The sequence below is a fragment of the Anopheles stephensi genome, chromosome 2 (genome assembly GCF_013141755.1).
Source record: "Anopheles stephensi strain Indian chromosome 2, UCI_ANSTEP_V1.0, whole genome shotgun sequence".
NCBI lineage: Eukaryota > Metazoa > Arthropoda > Insecta > Diptera > Culicidae > Anopheles > Anopheles stephensi.
Window position 1 is genome coordinate 64564093 of NC_050202.1, and position 20078 is coordinate 64584170.

At 47.0% G+C, this 20078-nt stretch overlaps 5 protein-coding genes across 5 annotated transcripts; 2 read left to right on the forward strand and 3 right to left on the reverse strand.

Moving 5' to 3' along the window:
- Positions 1–1450: 1450 nt before the first annotated feature.
- Positions 1451–9307, forward strand: LOC118506834 (protein VASP homolog). Its single transcript, XM_036044546.1, has 3 exons — positions 1451–1755; positions 8025–8884; positions 8949–9307. The coding sequence occupies exons 1-3, from the start codon at positions 1735–1737 to the stop codon at positions 9190–9192; spliced, it is 1125 nt and encodes a 374-aa protein (XP_035900439.1). The 5' UTR covers positions 1451–1734; the 3' UTR covers positions 9193–9307.
- LOC118506838 (histone deacetylase complex subunit SAP18) lies at positions 9301–10459 on the reverse strand. The gene is made up of 2 exons (XM_036044551.1): positions 10142–10459; positions 9301–10038 (listed from the first exon to the last, which is right to left on the reverse strand). Exons 1-2 carry the CDS (start codon positions 10208–10210, stop codon positions 9658–9660), a joined length of 450 nt encoding a protein of 149 aa, XP_035900444.1. The 5' UTR covers positions 10211–10459; the 3' UTR covers positions 9301–9657.
- A 109-nt stretch (positions 10460–10568) lies between these two features.
- LOC118506822 (AP-3 complex subunit beta-2) lies at positions 10569–14553 on the reverse strand. Its single transcript, XM_036044512.1, has 4 exons — positions 14312–14553; positions 13562–14219; positions 12881–13487; positions 10569–12820 (listed from the first exon to the last, which is right to left on the reverse strand). The coding sequence occupies exons 1-4, from the start codon at positions 14434–14436 to the stop codon at positions 10701–10703; spliced, it is 3510 nt and encodes a 1169-aa protein (XP_035900405.1). The 5' UTR covers positions 14437–14553; the 3' UTR covers positions 10569–10700.
- A 247-nt stretch (positions 14554–14800) lies between these two features.
- Positions 14801–15687, forward strand: LOC118506837. The gene is made up of 2 exons (XM_036044550.1): positions 14801–15026; positions 15088–15687. Exons 1-2 carry the CDS (start codon positions 14873–14875, stop codon positions 15654–15656), a joined length of 723 nt encoding a protein of 240 aa, XP_035900443.1. The 5' UTR covers positions 14801–14872; the 3' UTR covers positions 15657–15687.
- Positions 15654–19481, reverse strand: LOC118506823 (integrator complex subunit 2). The gene is made up of 3 exons (XM_036044513.1): positions 19092–19481; positions 16169–19008; positions 15654–16098 (listed from the first exon to the last, which is right to left on the reverse strand). The coding sequence occupies exons 1-3, from the start codon at positions 19370–19372 to the stop codon at positions 15779–15781; spliced, it is 3441 nt and encodes a 1146-aa protein (XP_035900406.1). The 5' UTR covers positions 19373–19481; the 3' UTR covers positions 15654–15778.
- Positions 19482–20078: the final 597 nt, after the last annotated feature.

Sequence of the window (20078 nt, forward strand, 5' to 3'; positions counted from 1 at the left end):
GTTTTGAACATGCCACATCAGCTAAAGAGTAATAAAGTTTACTATTGGTTGTTCTCTTTAAATGTTTTTTTCTTTATTTTACATAAAATACACTATGGCGGTAGTTGGGGCCAAATCTGCCAGGGAGGCGAGTGTGCCACCTAGCATTTTTTTAAAAAAAAAGTTTAACGCAAAGCAAGCAGAATTATTGGGGGAACCACATTTGCCCCTAATACGCACTAGAATTGCTTTGATTTTATCTAGCTGGCATTTCTTCCCAATTCGACTGGCACTATACCCACATTTTTACACATTTTTTACCCAAAACCTTTAATCTATCTAAATTTAAATTATAATATTGATCTATCACCAGTAAGTATCATCATAATAAATTGGAGAATTTTGAGCAATGCTGGGAAAATGTGTTAGTGAGAGCTGAATTGAGCACCTACACCGAACCTTGCTCCAGAATCCAGTTTGGCCTCCATCGATGCACCCACCATGTTCGTCCCATGTACTCCGCCACTTACAACTTACACATTTCGAGCTGCATAATCCTGCCTCGCGTACTTACATATACACACACACCCTTACCATGTAAAGCACCGGCGAACGTTTGCCAGTTGCGTATGGTTTTGTTCATTGGTTTCGGTCTTCTGTGTGACGAGAGCATGTACACAAGCACCGGCAAACCAACGCAACGCAATGGCAACAACAGCTTCCCGACCGAAGCCATCGTGTGCTCGTGTGCGATCGACCGATCGTTCCACGCTTACAAGGCGCATTTCTTTTTGCGGTGTGCGACGTGCGTTTACGCAATAATGAACCTGTGAGTGCTTCGTCAGCGTGGTCGAGATTAATGTCTGCACACTAACAATGGTGTAGAGCAAAGTATTATAACCTTCCTTTTTTTACAAATTATGTTAAATCTTCTTCATACATCACTAATACAAATTCAAAAAGGCAAACTTTAGCTGAAGTATGGCAGGTTTTCTCTACACTGCACCGAGCGCCATCTACATTCGACTAGCTGCAACTAATGTGTTACAGTGCCTACTGCCATCTTTCCAACCACGATGCCGCACTAAAAGGTTAACCGTTCAAAACGCCAAACAACCACACAGCTTAACGGCACGATCGCAGACACCGGGCTGTCATGAAAGTGAGAGTGAGAACCTACGATTGTTTCCATCCCCCACCCCCTTTCGCTCACTACAACAACACCGCCCCATACCGCTCCAACCAGTCCACTGTTGTTTGCCGGGAGGTTGAAGCATGTTTCTTAACAGGCTGGCGAACTGCATTGCTCCCACTGCGCATGGTGGGTCCAGGGTGCGTCCGGGGCTAACGATGGCTGGGCGATACGAACCGAAACCAATCGATCGTCTGTAGTTTGGTGGGGTCGGGGCGAGCGAAAGGGAGACACGCGGTGAGCGACGCAGCGAGAAGCCGCTTTAGCTATAAGACACCGGTGCAATGCGCCACGAACGGTTATTTGCTAGCAGATCGTTGTCTGGAACGGTTTGCAAACTAGAGAAGAGTTTAGGCGGAATCAAGCGTGCCCAGTGAGGCAACAGTGCGAAGGAAAAGCAGTTTTGTGTGCTTAGTGAAAGTGAATTGGTGGTGTGGACGGTGACAAGAACAAGCAGGATCGTCAGGTGGTGGTGAAAGTGTTTTTTTGAGGAAGGATTCAAAACGCGGATAGAGTGTGCAGTACAGTTCTCGCAGTTACTACCTTAGTCTACATTTGACAGGATGAAACATATGCTAGCTTTGGTATGTATTTGAGTATAAGTGGCAAAACGCAACCTTTCTACACGCATTATAACAACTAGGCCAGTAGCATTAATTAAAGCCACGCCTGTAACCATATTCATAGCGATCTTTTGACGAAACTGTCATACGATCCTTGAGCTTTTTTTTGACGCACCACGCAGCAAAGGGTGTGTACTACCCTCTTGGAACGCCAGCAACACAGAGCGGTCACTTTCTTGCTGTTCCAATTCCATCTCAATGACATCACACAGTGTTGAACACTTTGGATCGTGTCAGTCGATCGTACTGCCGTACGCAATACCAGCTTGCACACCCCTATTTTTTCCTTGCGCCCTACACAACCCAGGGCGGTAGAACAATTTTGCTGACAAGCCACGCAAGTCATATGACCGTCCGTCCTGCGATTGGAGCCGGTGGTAGTGGCGAGTAGTACACCTTTCGCCCTCCCTGAGCCGAGATGCATACGAAACCAGATCCTAGGACACGGACGCATAGCAGAAAGCCTTGAGTAAGCGATTGGGGAGAATGTTGCCCAACCAATGGCGCCCATTGTACCGCTGGAGAGAAAAGTTGTTTGTCCGAGAAAAGTGAGCTTATTTTAAAGCCTCAAAAGCTCATATTTACTTCCTCATTCTTTCAAGTTAAGCAGAAAAAAAGGCAGACACATTTTATTTATGGTTTATGGTAGATATTTAACCCATTTTTGATGGCCATCCTTCAGCACTTGCAAAAGGTCACCCTTAGCTTCAAGGCAGGGCAGGCTGCTAAAGAGTCAGCATCGACTCCCTTGTAACAGGCTGAACCTACAAGGAGTTAAAGGAGTTTCATAAACCGAAATTATCCACCTCGGTGGGCTCTTGTTCAATGTTGGCGGCCATTGGAACTGGAACTCCTGCAAGCGTGGCCGGTCACACAACCATTAAGCGACCTGATTGTAAGACGACGTACGGTTTCGTTCGCAAGCGCTTGCGATCGCACTGGGATCCGGTTCATTGGTTCATGTAGGCTGGGTTTGGTACGATCTTATTATCAGGCTACTGGTGCACATTATTGTTGGTGCATTCGGAGTTTTTACGTAATAATCGTTGGTGAGGAAATGCAAGGTTCAGTGGCTGGCGGTTGATTTAAAAATGATCTCGTGATTCTACGAAATATCGTCACACTGTATGCATGGGCAAGCATTAAAGGGGCGATAAAATTGTGCATGTGCATTCAAGGATGAAAACATTGTTCACCAAACTGATCTGTTGCATGATCGTAAAGTTTGTTTTGTTTAAAATTTAAATTAATTTTCTTCGTTTGATTAAACACAAATTCGAAAGTGATTATGTATGCTGTTTGCTACTAACAAATCACATTTTATACGTACATCATTTAAACTCTCTCAACCACTACTACCACACCAATAAAAAGCGAATTAATTTTTCCCTCCTCATCATCTGTCGGCTGTCGAACATTAGATTTCCCCAAAACCTTGTTCAGCCACCACCGACACACACACACACATCCTCCGAGCTAATCAACCGAGCGGAAAACGGTCCGATCAGAAAGTAATTCGACAAACATTCACACCATACCAGCGCCTGAAAGCCGGGCGTAGAATTTGCAAAAGGAATTCCAATCAAACCAATGATCGGCATCAGCATTCCCTACGTTCGTCCACACACACACACATACCACACACGTTTAATGCCGCGATCGAGCTCCAATATTTGCAGCACCATTCGCTTCCTCATTGCCAGTAAAACAACCACGTGGAGCGGTTGCGCTTCGAACAACAAACTAATGCCATTTAATTAGTTTCCATTCCTGTGTGATTAATACTTTCGGTCCAATCGATAGCCCGAAAAATAAGATCACATTTGTACGCCTGAATGGCTGCAACAAATTGCTACCATCGTAACGGTAGACTTCAATGCGGCGCGTTAATTAAAAGACATGAACCCGCGCGAAAAGAAATTAGCCCTTCGACAGTAGTACAGCCGGTTGCCAGGGGTAACGGTCTGGGATGCATTGGATCGGTTGAATGTTTCTTCCGAACACACATGTACAGGATGCACATATGCGGTGGTCGTCGCATCGGTAATCGATCGCAGCCATTACGCAACCAATTTCTTCCACGGGTAAAAGTTCCGCAGGCGAAGATAAATGGTTTTCGGAAGAAAATGGGGGAACCTTTTTTGTCCTAGGTCGAGTTTTCGTTTTTCTGTTTTTGAAAAATGAAAGGCAAACGGTAATTAAATTAAACGGTTCCACGATAGTGGCGGGCAGTATTGTAGAGATATGTGTACCCTGAACGTTTTTAAAATTTAGACGTTCAAAAGCTTTCGTGTCGAGTCCGCTGTATTTTTCCCTTTTGAAAGCTTTTCCTCTGTATAGATAACTCTATTTTCTTTGGAGAGTTTCTTTATCGCTATCGCTACGTTTTCTGCGCTGCAAATAAAGGATAACGTTAGAGCAATCTCGCCCGGGGGCCTCCTCCCGGGATACAACCGAAACTGGTTTAGGGCAATAAATAACGTGCATTTTGGACCGTGATGGCCGTAAATGCACACCTGGGTGAAAGGGAATTTCTTTTGTGGGGCTTTTATCGCGCTTTTCGCTTCCTGAATACATTGTGCAGCTGCCACAAGAAACAATCTGAGAATGGATACTATGCGCTGAGAAGGGAAAATATGCAGACTATTTCATGCATAACATAGAGGAAATAGTGGAAAATTTTATCGCTTAAAGAAATTTTAAGAATAATTTCCATTTTTTCAATATCCTAGATGTTGGACAAATAATTTACATAATACTTCTACAGGAAATATTATGATTTGCTAACGACCACAACACACATCCCATTTTAGTAATTCATCTTTCCCCTTATATAATTTAAATCTTCACCTTGTGCTTATTTCCAACTCGATTCACTAGTTATTTTACACATTAAAGTATCCGTGGGCAATGGAACGCATCAACAGGACAACCATACTCACCTGACATAACATAACCGCAGAAAGCAAAATGGGGATCCCATCAGTAGTAGTTCATTACACGAAACCTTCACACAAATCTTTGCCAATTTATCACTTTCGTTTTCTTCTGACTGCAATCAAGAAAAAACCAAAGCGTGGCGTTAAACCTGGCCACACATAAATCTTGCATTTGTAAACAATAAGAAACGATTTGAATGACAATCGCAAGATGAGTTTCGGTTCCACAGCGCACAAAAAAACGCACCTCTGCCTTCAATCGTTCATGGAGAAAAGTGTCTTGCCGAGAGTAATGCTTTACACCAACCGTCCCGGTCGTTGAGCTGGGACGAAACGGGCACATTAAAATGAGATGCAAATTGTATCGCATCGGTAAAAGCAAGCGAGGCCAACGCGGGTCTTTCGCACCATGCACAACACTACCTCGCTGGCGGGATTCGAAAGCTATCCACCAATGTACAGGAGAGGAGGAATTACTTACCCGGCAACGACGAACCGACGGATGATGAATACCAAAAGAGGTCCCAAATCGATTCATTGCAAATCGGTCCGGTGTGTAACCGTGTCCGTTTTTTGCTTCTTCTACGGGACAGATTTAACGGGCTGGAGAGACCGAGTTGCAGTCCGATGTCGTGCATGTTTGATTAGTGAACTTTCCAATCTGGCGTAAAACGATGGCCGTAACCTCTTGCCAGTGCCTGAACTAAATCGTCTGACACTGGCGTACCAAATGGGGGTAATGTTTTAAGCCTTCTTAGTGGTGTCGGTGACAGACAGTGAGTGACAATCGTGGTGTCATTGTTTGCAGGTATTATGCGTTAAGATTATTAGCATATTCGGCGACGGTGTGCGATCTACTGCAATCGAAAGTAAATTATTACCATACGTAATGAGTGTAGCTGGAGCTCGGTTCAAAAGGCAATCTAAATAGAGCAACGCAAAGCTCTTTCATCAATCTCCTGCTTTGAGGAAACCAAAACTCTCATTCATAGGAGTAGAATACAGCTTCTTGCTTCTTAATGCTAGAAAACGTAAAATCCTATCTCAAATACCATCTGGCAGGTGCGCAAAACCAACACCGCAATGACCACCCAGACAATCGCTCGAAAGTTCATCGCCATTTAATGGTAAACAAGCATCGTTCAGCTTTTTGCTCACCGCAGAACACCACAAACGCTTTTTTCGGAAAGGCCAACGAAATGTCAGATCAAACGCGTAGGATTAAGGACAGACAGAATGTTCGCTCGTTATCGTACTAACAAGCTAGACTGTAAAATCTGTAGATTGACGATCGAGGTTGATCTGGGTGGGTCGCCTTAGCATCGCTAAAGTCAACATCACATTTCGAATAACAACCAACCAAAAGGGCAATCAAAGCAGTCTATGGCAAGTGATTTTGACAACAGAAACCGCCCAAAGCGCAGAAAGGCTCTAGACTACTAGATCAAGATAAAAATTCTTGCTCCTTGGGTAGGTCTTTGCGAGGCCTATCAGATCTGCGGCACATAACACCCCAAAATGTGACCAGCAACTCTTACGACAACGTCAATATGGCCGCAGTTTTTTTGGGCGGCATGATTGCATATCACAACCTCCGCTACTGCTCCAGATATCGATTTTCATCACATTTAATTGCCCACAATCTGATGCCATTCGACACCATTACCGACACTGTAATACATGGCATGGACATGAGCCAACACGTACAACCCGAGTGGCATAGTTGTTCCACTGACCGCGCGATGGAGGTTCGCTTTCTTTGCGCGGATTTTGTTTTTCTTCGCTTTGGCCACATTTATACGGATGCGGAAACGTTTACCAGTGCGCGCGCGTTCAATCATGTCAATCGACCAGCTTTTTTACTATTAAAGCTCCAGGTGATTGGCGTGTTGAGTGGCTGTTTTAGAAGGGGTGTTGTGGAGCGTTGATTGCCACTGAAGTGGATTTACTGGACTGACCTTGCACATAATAATTGGGCGTTGTAAAATGGTACCTCCGCTGTGACTGTACGACTGGTGGTGAAGGTTACTGTCGCGGACCTACTTTAAACATAAGATTTATATGGCCTACGCTGTCAAGAATGTCAGGACCAACATTTCCTTGTTGGTTTGTAGTGATATCAATATTTAGTTTTATGATTATGAAAATTGTGGTCGTTTTAGCTTGCGATCATTTCGTCCAAGATCCGGGATCAAAAGTACAAATGCATCGGGCTTCACCGCCAGTTCTTCAGGTTCGCAGCTGCGAACTTAATACTCCCCTCGATCACCATTAATCATGGAGAGCTTTTGAGATAGTATCAATCATCCTGAAGCTACAGATGCGATCGTTCAGATCCAGAGAAAGAACCCGGAACTTCATCTATTGCCACAAGCAAATGTCGACCGAGGTGAAGGACACCACACTGGGCAAGGTTTGAATGCCAAACCGTCAAGTTTACCAGCTGACCCTCACGATCTTTACGATCGAAGAGAAAGATCCAACGCGGCCATTACGCTATCTCGATCTTTGCAGAAGTCATCGAACCAGGCGGACCGTTACGGTCAACGATACCGGACCATACTTTAATTGCCCTCCGAAACCGGGCATTATTAACCCGGCGGGTACGTACCCGATTGCGACACTGGCCCGCCAGATGTTAGCCGGACAATCAAGCTAGTCTCCCGGCTGGCAAGCTGGCTGACTGGTGGTGCAATAAAACAGGTACCACGGACAACACGGTTTTCACTTTCTCTTCGATCCGTAATCGCTTACCGTCACCGATGATCGGGAATTGATCCGGCGGGCATGAAAAGGAAAAGCTCAAATAACTCTTCCATATGATCGCAGAGTGTAGGACGTGATCAGGTTATGGAAATTTTCCCTGTGACAATTGTGCATTGTGCATCTCTTAACCTGTCTAAAACCTGTCAGGATGAATCGTTTTTTTATCTGCATGGGATTGCGGAGGACTAATTAGTTTATTTTATTGCTACTGCAGCCTGTAAATAGCACGCCGTAAGAGTAATTAAATACTTCCTATAAATTTACACACGCACAGGCACCACTTAACTCGCTTTCTAAGTGTCCCTTGAGTGGTCCGTCGAATGCAATCTAATGGAAAACCATAACGTACCTTGTGTGCGCTTTCTCCGATGACATTCAATTACCTTCAATTGGCACCAGGTTCCACCGCAACTGAAACCTATCGAACTGTTTTTCTCGATCAGTTCTCCTTTGCTATTCGTGCAATAAATTAACCACGCATTTTTGTACTTCTCTTTACCACCCTCACTATGCCGGCCTATGCAGCTTCCCCTGGCGGGACTCATTACCCTAGCGACAGCCCAGTACGGTCCGGCCCCGCCGAGACTAAACATTCCCGGCGCCATCCCACTGCCACCGATCCGCGAGGAACGTCTACTTCCGCAGCAGCCACCGCAAGTAATACGCGTGCGACGTCCGGGCGCGGTGCGCATCACCGCCCCGAACGCCATCCACCACCAACTACCGTCCGCCACTCCCAAATTCCACGATCTCAGCACGATCGAGCATAAGCCGGTGACCGAGGAACCGGAGGATGACTTCCGGCCCGCCTTCATTCCGCAGCTCCAACCCCACCATCCCCCACCGTCCCCGGCACCGGCTCCACCATCCCCCGCCGCTTCCCCGGCCCTGCAGTATCCGATTCCCGCGGACGAGCAGTCGACCGAGCGCGACCGCGAACTACAGCAAAATGTTCTCTCTCGCTTCAATGCACAGGAAAACCGGCCGGCCCCGATACCTCGTTCCCAGATCCCGGAACGTTTCTTCTCCACCGACAAGGAGCCGCAGCGCTTCCCGGTCGAGCGCCCGCAACCACAGCCCGCCCCGAAGCAGTACCGACCAGCACCACAGCAGATCGCTCGCCCGGCGCCGATAGCCGCACCACAGCAGCAGCAGCAGTCTTTCCGCCAGCAGCAACATTTCCAGGATGAGGATCGTCGCCCAGCACCGCAGGGTCGCCCACATTCGCAGCTCGAACAGGATCAGCAGGAGCGCAAGCGCAAACCAGTAGCACAGATTCTGCGCAAGTGGCGCGAAGAGCACGAGGACGGTTCGATTACGTGGGGCTTCGAGAATGACGATGGTTCGTTCAAGGAGGAAACGATCGGTATCGATTGCGTCACCCGGTAAGTGTTCATAGCGCGTTCTCGAGCTTTTGCTGGTGATTATAAACAATCTTTCTTCTCTCAGCGGACGCTATGGATACGTCGATCCGGATGGTGAGAAGCGCGAGTACAACTACGAAACCGGCATCCAGTGCGATCCTAACCGGCGGGACGAAGACGACGAGGACAACCTGGAGGTGGACTATCAGGAAAATAAGGCCGTCCTGCCGAACGGTGTGCGACTCGACCTGAACAACATGGGCAAAAAGCAGTCCAAGCGGCCAAGCGGTCAGCAGCAATCGCAGCAACCACAGTACTATCGTAACTAGATTTAATTCCATCGAGTCCCTACATTCACTCTCACACACTCACACCTCATTAAGCCGTTTTCTCTTCATATTACCTTCGGGCTGAATAATAAAGCGGAGCTGATAATCGAATGTAGGAATAGATTGTATTTATTGCAAGCACACGCGCTTATCACTCCAAAAAGGGATAATTTCTTACATACAGCTGTTCGTTTAGCTCAATAGTAAGTTGTAATTAAAAAGGGAAAAACGCACACTACTGATTTTGAAGATGAGAGACGAAATAAAGCTTTCCGGCACAGCATGATGTGTCTGTGTGTGCGTGAACGGAAATACTAAAAATCACGTGCGTGTTGAGCTTTCTTCCTTCACTGCTAGTCGCGTGAAAAGTCATCATTTGCAAATCGCTCGAGGATGGCAGAATTTGGTTATCTGATCGATTAGTCGAAATGGAGATGTCCTTAATATATCGCTGTTACCGGTGCTTTAGTACGGTCGCTGACGTCGTGGCGGTGGAATTCGGTTCGGTGGCGTAATATTAATATCCATGAAATCACCGATCGTAAACTTTGCCTGTGCTAACGTTTTAGCATCATCGGCACCCTTCTGGCCGGAACAGGTAACGCCGATTTCGCGCATACGGTACATCGACCCACGGTCCGGATATACGACGGCAAAGTCGAAGTACGTACCCTTACGACGAGTCTCCGGATTTACGTCGCGCACCAGCGTCGTCAGTTCCCGCAACGTTGCATCCATCCAGGTGTAGATCTGCAGTTCGTTCGAGGGTACATTGCCGTAGGAGTACTCGTTCGTCGAATGGTGGCGTCCGGTCGAGCAAAACACGCGCAACAACAGTGGACATGTCTGGCGAGGAAAAACCAAGGTCCATTCAATTTCAATTCACTCATTCGATTGGGGGAAGCTCAGAAAGAGGATCGTCTATGCAGCCAGCCTTGTGGGTACGTACCTTTTCCCGATCCACAGATTTCGTCGGTTGCTGCTTTTCTTCCACTATCATCGATTCCAGTCCCGCCATGTTTGTACACTGTTTGGCTTATTTGGCTTATTTGGTCACACGTCCACTAGAAGGCTCGGTTTGTTTATGAAACAAGAGAAGGCGTGCTAAATATAACTGTTTTTATCTCAAATACTTTTCCAGCTCTTAATCTCCTGATGCAGGCGTAACTTTGCCGGAAAATTTGGTATCAGCTTTATAAATTTACAAACAAATGTACCGATTGCACCGGGAAGCAAACGAATGGGCAAATGTCAAACAATCGAGCGAAAATTGATTTTTCGCCCGAATCATTCAAGGTAAATAGGTTTGAGGTGGGCACTACAACAATCACCACTCTACTAACCTTGCGGCATTCAGCAACCGAGCAAATTCGAAATTTTGTTAACGATGTTTCATATTTATTTGCATAATCGTTTTCATTTGCACATCGTGCGCATAATTGGAGATTGCATAAAAATTATAATACGATTAGTAATTCTTAATTTCGCCCATCATCGGAATAAATGATCTACTTCTTAAGCACCGCCTTCAGCTCGTTCAGCAGCATCGATCCCACCACTAACTTTTCACAGTTTACGGTTAGCGAAAATGATTTGCTATCGTTGGACGAGCTGCTTCTTTCCAGCACCACCAGTACCAAACTTTTTGAGCTCATTGTTTGCCCCGCAAACAGGAAACGTTCGCAAGAGTCCTTCTTCGGGTCTGCTACCACACTCGCCACATTGCTCGCCTCAAACACTGCTCGATGCAGACTTTTGTCGTCCGGTGAAAGCGTATCACTCAACTGTAGCGTACAGGAATGTTCCGTCATACCGCGCAGCTTTGCCCGTTCACTATCGAACGTACTTTCCGAAACGGACACCGATCGTACCATCTCCCCAACCGGTGCCTTCAACGTTACCGTGCTTGACCCACTGGCCGAACAAATTTCCATCCGAACAGGTTGGGTGGAATCGTTAAAATCCACACCCAACATGCCGGTAACGGTTTGGCCCGGATTGAGACGACCGATCGGTGCAAAATCATTCACAGCCATCCCGGCAGGAAGATTGTTTTTCTTGCCCATTTCAATGTCGATCAGCTCCACGTTGCCGTGATTCGTAAAGGACAGCTCCACCGATACCATGCGAGATGAGTACAGATGCGGAGAGCGCACAAATCGATACTCAATCCCCAACCCGAATCCGTTCACCTTGTTTAGTAGCTCGTGCTTTTTCATCGGGATAAAGCTTGGCCCGACAAGCTCGAAGCCTGCACCCATATCTGCTCCCGCATTCGTGGCGCTCGATGTCATTGGAGTTAGGAAGCCACCCAGCGAAGGCGTCATCACCGGCCCAATCGGTGGAATGTCGTCGAGATCGAGTAAAAGATCCAAATTGCTTTTCGCTGGGCCGTCCTGTTTGGAAGCCGTTTTCTCGGTCGCTCGTGCTTTCTGCGTTTGCTTTTTGATCGGGGTTTTTGAGGACGGTTTTTTCTTTTCGGCAGAGGAAGAAGCGGATGAAGAGGATTCGTAGCTGCTGCTGGTATCAGTTTCGCTACCGTCAGCCGAATTTTCCTTCTTGGCACGACTCGTACCATCCACCTCGTTATACGCGTTCTTGATTGGTCGAGCATCTTGCTTACGACGGTTCGCTTTTGTTGCTGCATTAGCAATCGTCTTCGATGGCTTGCGCTTTTCGTTGTCGCTGGACGAAGCAGAATCGCTATCATCGCTTCCACTGCTACTGGAATCGCTACCGCTGTCGCTGCTACTACCACTGTCGCTACCGCTAGACTCACTGCCGGAACTTGACGAGCCGGACGATGACGATGATCCAGATCCGGAACCGGATGATGATGACGATCCGGATGGGGTGGAAGCTTCCTCCGTAGTGCTGGATCTGGTTCCATCTTCCGATCCGGAGTAAAACGATTTCGATTTCTTCTTGCGACGATCACCGTCTACAGCGGAATTGCCGCTACCCGCACGATCGTTGCTCGAACGACCGAGATAATCTCCACCGCCCAGCGGCGCCGGTGGTTCCACGTTCCTTACCGTGGTATCTGGTGCTTCCGTTGGCCAGGCGGGCAAATCCTGATAGCCATTGGTAGGCATGTTGAGGTAGTGTGACAGTGAACCCAACTGATACTGCCGTCGGCCATGATACATACTCTCCAGTGTGGGGGCCGGTTTCTCGGACAGGAAGATCCTTCTGGCCTTAGCCACCAAAATCGATTCCGCCGCATCCGCACCGTCCGGAGAGGCAAGCAGAAACGGTTTCAGAAACCGAGCACGATCACGAATATCGTAGTTAGGATCGTACCGGGCGAGATTATGCAGATGTTGACACAGCAGGGTCGTTTGCTTCGGATTGGTGATGTGTAGCTTCACGGCCAGATTCAACACCTGCAGCTTCACAATGTCCTGCTCGTCGATGAAGCTTTTCACCGCTTTGCGCAGCACATCCGGTGCGATCTTCGGTACCTTTTCATTGTACTCGCCAATAAGCCACAGGATCGAGGCACGTGCAGCCGGTACCTGGATGAAGTCTAGCAGCTTTGCCATTTGAGAAATTATTTCAAAGTGTTCCTCCTTTTTCGTTTGCAGCAACTTTTTGATCACGACCACGCTTTCTGCCACAACATACTCTACGGAGAAGTGTAAAACATATTAATTGTATATTCGTGTGTAACGCTTCAACCACTTACCGTCTTTGTTCGACAGCAGATGCACCAGCCCGGACAGACACGTTTCCGTTACCTCCGAGATCGAAACGGCACACCGCCCGATGGCCTGGATCGTGGAAGCGACAAACTCTTTATCATTGCTGCTAATGTACGTTTGAAACTCGCGCAGAATCACCGAAATGTTGCTGCCGGTAGCTAAATTTGTAAGAATTTCCAGCTTGAGCAGCTTTATGTGCGTTTGGTCGCTGGTACGCACGAAGAACGATTTAATGAACGGTTCGAAGATAGCCTTCCGTTCGATCGACATGGAAGCGATGCAGGTGAGCACGATGCTCTGCACCTCCTTGTAGCTGCGCAGCAATCGAATCAACGCTTTGGCCACAATTTCTACCTCGTTTCGTGGCGCTACATGATGGTAGAGTTGGGCTACGGCCATAACCACGGATGCGTTGCGGCTTTGCAGCAGTGGTTTTGTTTGACGCAGGAGCATCCGATGGTCCACATCTAGCGTGTAGGTTTTACGTGGCGAAGAAACGGAACTTTCCTTCCGCTTACTATCTGACGCTTCCGAATCGGATTCATCCTCGTAGAATGGTTTATTTTCCGCTTCCTGGTAATCATAATCATCCTAAAAAGTGGGAAAATTCATACCAATAGTTTTACAAACTGCACTTTGCTTGCCAACAGCACCCGTCAACTTACATCAGCATTAGGATCCAAGAACTGTGTTCGTGCGTACCGGGTCAGCATGTTTATAATCAACACCTGGCCCCACTCGTCCACATCCGCGAGCAGGTTGCACAGTTTGCGATAGTTCTTGTGTATCAGTTCCGTCCGTTCCGGGCACACCTCCTCGAAAGCCATTACCGCCGAGCCAACCACCAGCGTCGTACGATCGGCCAGCAATTTTTCGATCACAACAATCAGTTCGTCCTTCTGTTCCGGATCGAGATGGTACAGCTTGGGAATTGCATGGGCAGCAGTTTTGCGCACGTACGGGCTCATATCGGATGCCGAATCCCGGATCGCCAACATCACGATCGGAACAATCATCGACACCCGGATGCTGGAAAGCACACGCAGCGCACTGGCGCGTATCAGCTGGTTCGGGTCTTTCAGTGCCCGCTGAAAGGTGGAAATCGAAAGCAGGGCAAGATCCTGCTGCTCCTCGGCGTAGCGCACCAGATACACGTACACCAGCTTTTTCACTTCGATGTTTTTCGACACCACGTTCTTTACGACGGCCGGGAACAGGTCGGAAGCATCGCGCCCCTTCGCTATCATGCCGATGATGCGTTTCATTGCCTCCAGCTTTAGGCTGTCCTTGTTGCTGTCCAGCATTTGCTTCAAGTCATCGTGCCTTGAATCGGAGTGTTACACGGAGCAAAAAGACAAGATTTTGATAAACCAACATATGGTGTGGAGCACCGAATTGTATTACACTGTACTTACTTTTTGTAATCGGCATGGAAGAAACCACCCTCGTTCGCATATTCTGCCACCTCGGTACGCTCATTGCCGTACGCAGTCGAGGCCAACGCACTCACTCCGATCGCAGCCGATCCAGAGGAAAGCATTTTTGCATTTAATTTGTGACCGATGGAAATTCTTAACACAAAACTGGGCAGAGAATGATTCCGTACAACTGTTATCGGAGAAAGCACTTTTTCACTCAAACAAAAAGTTGCCAACTAAACATGGGTCAAGGTTTGTAAGGCACAGATGGGCCGTAGGATGAGGCAGAATTAATATATTGGTGTTTTTTTTCCGTTCCAAACGATTTAATGTTCTATTGTTCTATGGTTTCCTAAATTACATACTGAAAGTACATTTTCTTATCTTTATAAATCGAACAGAAGCTATAAATTTATGAATGTTTCCGAAAACCGAGCTCTAGTTATCTTGGGATCAACTGACGTCGCTTGTCAACCTGAACAAAGTTGTTTACTTTCCTCGCTTTATCCACAACAAACCGGCTCAATTTATTCTCAGCGATATCTATTTTGCTCAACCATGTCCAATACCGATAGTAGTGAAGATGAAACAAATGAGCTATTACTATCTGCGGTAGATACTTCTTTTCTAAGTGATAATCTTTACAAAACACCGTCAACCGTCAACGAAAGCAAGAAACGCGCCGACGAGAAAACAACTCCTGCTCCATGCGGTAAACATTTAATCAAAAGCAAGATTTTATCGCTTGTAAACTTATGCATTTCTTAAAATAGTCATTACAGCTACCAAACAACCGGTCCCCAAATCGAATCGCTACATAACCGAAGATGAAACGTTCTTCCACAGCGAGCTCAATGTGACGGCTTTGGTACAAAAGCATGTGGCCGACAAGTTAACCAATGTTATCGGTTCCATAATAGAATTTGATGATTTTGAGGACACGAATCACATGAAGACACCAAGGCGGGATACATCAAACGATAACAGTGGAGTGAAGCTTTTAAAAGGCTTTGATGAAGTTATCGATGTGAATGCGGAGCAAATGCAACAGCCAGTCGTGCTGCTGAAACCGAAAGCAATTAAACGACGGAAGGTTGAAAGTGAGCCAGAAATAGACACTTTTGAGCAACTAGCTTCTGCGGTTTGCGATCCTACCGCTTTCCCGAAAGAGGTACAGCAATGGAAAGGCCCCCGGAAACGATCAATTGAGTTCCAGTACAAAAAGAAACAGGATGGTACTTTGCTCGAAAAGCCTAACTCTAATGTTAATGAATTTACTAAAGCACGTAATGCAAGAATGTGGCATGAAAGTAAGATAAGAAAGTTCAAAAAGCACATATGAATTGGAAACATAAAAACAGATTAAAAGTTTATTTTGTTTTTGTTTTGTTTTGTACAATAACGCTGTTGTCTTCACAAACATTCGTATGATTGCGTATAATTCGTGTTAGAAGCAGGATTCCCTTACGTTTCGGAGTGTGAATATATTTTAGGACTTAGTACTGCCGCATCCAAAACTTTGGAGAAAGTTTCCCGCACCTCATCAACCAAGCTTTCAGCGTACTGCAGTTGTCCGCTCTGCGAACGACGCTTGCAATCCTGCCCAACGTACAACGAAGGAAGCGAAGTGGATCGACCAAGGGCAGCTTGGGATTGTACTATGCGGCCAAGTTGTAGCAGATACAGTATGCACTCGTCTAGCAAGGGAGGAAACGCTTCAGCAAAGCGTACAATGCACGGTAGCACAGCACGGAACATTTCGATGCGAGTATCGCCGGAGAGCACTGCGTACGGAAAAGAGTTCGTTTTAGCAACTTATTCCATCTACCATATTGAAAAAATCTGTAAACTTACCTCCCAGCAACGTCATTAGCGTATTAACGCACAGTTTGGCTATGCTCAGCGATTTTGGCAGCGAATACTGCAGCGAAAGGTGCGACGCAAGATCGATTGCAAATATTTGCTTATCCATCTCGGCCATGCTCAACAGCTCCGGAATGAAATCCAAACAGATGTGCATGGAAGGAATGCCGCGAACCGTGATCGCAAGCAGTTCGCGAGGATATGTTTGAAAGTGCACCAACTTCGCAAGCGACGGTTCCGCGATAAACATCTGATGAATGAAGGAGCAAATCACGCCTCGAACCTCCCGGAGCGCCCACAGACGGCCCGGTTCCGAACAGTCTGTTTCATTCTCGAGACACGCCTCCAGTATAATTTGCACCGCCACGCTTTCCTGCGTAGCGATCATTGCCAGCTTGAGCTCCTCACGGTCGTTGTCCGTTTTGACCTGATTACCGATGTCAATCAGCGGTTTATCGAGCATGTGGCGCGAAAGCTGACTCCGGGAAGCCGCCAGTATCGCTTGCAAGATACGCAGCACAATTGTAAGCGCATTAGAACAGCGGAAGACACGTTTATCGCAGCGCAATACCTGCAGCGGATCGAACAGGATATTTTCCTGGGTGAGTGTAAAATTTTTCGTTACCTTATCGGCGGGCATTAGAGCGTTTATCGACATCACCCACAGCCGTCGCGGGAAGATCGTGTTTAACCGCATCCAAACCTGCCGGTACAGTTCTTGCAGTAGCAGCGGAACGGTGGGATTGAGTGTATGCTTGAAATAGCGGATAAAGGTCGGTGCCAGTGACCATAGCTCCGTGGCCGACTTGCGCAACATTCTGCGCAATAGTTTGATAATGCGTGCCGGGTTCAGGTCGATCTCTTCGAACGCTTCCACGATCATGTGCTCGCTGATGGTCGGAGCCGCCGAGCTATCATTGAAAGCGATACAGTCCTCATCGATCCAATCGTCCACCAGCGAAAGGTGCGGAAAGTGTGTCACCAGTAAGCGCAACAGCGGACTAAACAGCGCGCTGTATTCTTGTTGATTTTTCTGTGCCTGCTGTAGAAGATACTTTATCGGAAGCTCCGACATAAACTCGTTGGTGTAGCTCTTCACCTGCCGACCACTGGCAATTATTTGTGGCATACTGCTCAAGCGGATATCCTCGTACAGCAGCAGATAGTAGAGAAGTAGCAGCTGGGGAGTGAGATTTGGCTGCCGATTGCCCGAGTCGTCCACCTCCATTGGCTGTTGGTGCGCGTGCTCTTTCGTCAGCCGATCCGAACCGGTCGGGTTCAACGTTTTAGCCTTGCTCTGTTGTTCTTTGTTCCATAAACCGGAAGCATTCTGGAACACCTGCGATATTTCCTGCTCGGAAAGCGCCTTATGTGTGTGCTGCTCCTGCAATCCCTTCTGATTTGGGAGAATGATCGAATTGACGTAAACTTCCACCAATGCCGGCAATACCGGGTGCATCGGTGTGACCGAATTACAGATTTGTCGGTAAATCCAGCTCTTGATCGGAACCTTGTGCTTGGAGAAGGCACGCGATTTTAACAGCTGGTGAATACAGTGCACCGGTAGGTACCCGGGGATGGTTGCGTTAAGGTTCAGCGTTACTGGAACCTTGACGGCATGAGCCGCCACAACCTGCTCGGTAAAGATTTCCTGCGTAAAGATCATCTTAATGCGCGTGATCGTGTTGGGGCGTAGGGAAAATTTCATGCCCAGCGTGGAACAAACCAGCTCGGTGATGTGTACCATCTGGTTGCTATGGAAATGGATTGCCAACAGCAGCAGCATCTCACCGAACGATGCCGAAACTTCGTTCACACTTTCAAAGTACGCTTCCTCCTTGATAAGCCACTGTATCCATTCTATCATCTTGGCCTCGTGCGACTGGTGCGTGATAAGCGAAGGACATGCAATGAACATGCAAAGGCCCAACGAAACAAAGCGAATACCGGCCGGCGTCGGAGGTGGTTTTGAAGTAATCAGCTGCACCAACAGTTGAACTTCCTCGTCGAAGAACTTGATCCCCGATATGGTACGTAGTGCGCAGTAAAGACGTACGATGGCGGCAGCCTGCACTACGAGCTCTTCGAGTAGCGTACCGTTCACGGATTGTAGGTTTATGTTCATCAGCTGCTTCAAAAACTCTTCCCGCAGCTGATGCAACACATCTCCTTTACGCTTCTGGCTCGTGCGGATGTATAGGGCGAAGCTGGAGCGAATGTTTTGATCATTGCCCAGCAGTAATCCGCACACAAATGCCACCAGATTCTGGGGATCTTGAAGGCTCAGTTTTAGCATCAGTGAAGGCATCTTTACCGTTTCCACACAGATCGTACGCATCGAAAGTGCCTGGCTGGGGTTCATTTCGCTCAGCTCGTACAATGCCGCAAGCTTCACACGACCATCCGTTGTGTCTTCATCGCTGTTCGTTATTAAGGCGGTCACTACCTCCCGAAAACAATCCGGCATGTTAGCTACAATCCAGCAAACAATATTGGAACCGTTGCGGACGTACAGGAGCGTTTCGACTACCTCCTGCAGATTCAACAGTGAAGGAAGCTCAGCCAGTGCGATACAGATGATATCGGCTATTTCTTCCAGATAGATTTCATTGTCGAACAGCTCGGACGGGCGTATGGTAAGCTCATTGGAGGAAGATTTTTGTAGCGACGCTTGCGTGGCCAACTCATTGATCTGAGCCTGAAGGTAAAACAGTTCCGACAGAACCACTCGAACCTTATTCGTGCCGTCCGCTCGTTCAAACCCCATCACAATACCGTTCGGAAGGCTATGGAACTGTGCCGAGTCCTGTGTTGTGTATCCAATCTTTTGCCTGAAACAAACACACACGCGTAAAACACGGATTAGTAAACACAACCAGCTTCGCGCAGAGACGCGATATTCCCAATGACTTACCTAATCTGCTGTTCTTTCTTTACATCAATCTCCAGCTCATGATAATTGACTTGCAGCAGTGAAACAATATTATTCACCACCTCGATACCGACCAGCAGGGAAAGAACTTTTTTCCGTGCATCGGCCCATCCCTTGGTGTTGTCCAGCGGCGACAGCAAGCTCATTCGCACTAGACACGGCAGCAGCGGTCTTATTTCCTGCTCGCTACAGGTGGCTAGCTGCGCTATGTCCAGGTTCTGCATAGCGCTAAACGCCTTACAAGATACCGGCGCAAAATTCATCTTTGCACGGCTGCAAAGGAACGTTTTAAAACGTCCCTTTTCCGTTCCGAAACCAACTCTCTGCGTACTGTGGATGTGGGTGAAAATATCAACAACAATGGCGATAATGACGCGTACGTTTGACAACCGTGTTTCTGCTGTCATGTAACACAGTGGGCGATGATTGCACAGTCAACTGGTCATTTTATTTCATTTGTTTTTATGTTCTAATTTTTTAAATTAACGATCTACAACGCACGTGGTCGGAAGGATAAGTAAATTGTATGACGGAACATCGATCAAGATAACACTCGATTCTCATGTTACAGTACGTATCGAGGACCTTGGCGAATATCCTCTGTGCATTTATTTCATTTTAAAAGTTTGCAGATCAATCATTGATCCAAACGAAGCTAACAAATCAATTCCATCATTACAAGGTATGCTGTGATATACGTTAGTCCCGTAAATCTGCTTCTAGACGTAGAGCTATACGTATTTAAAGGCGTATTTAAATTTAAAAACTGGCAAATTAGGGATTTTTTCAGTAGAGATTATAGAGAAATATTTACTCCAATGACGTCTTCAAATGGGAAATATTACTCGCTTTATAGAAATTTTTGAAAAGGGTGAAAATTTATCATGCGGCTTGTAGCTATTTAAATTACACATTTCAGCTTGTATAATCAATGTTTTAAGAGATTCAACTTACCACACACAATACGGC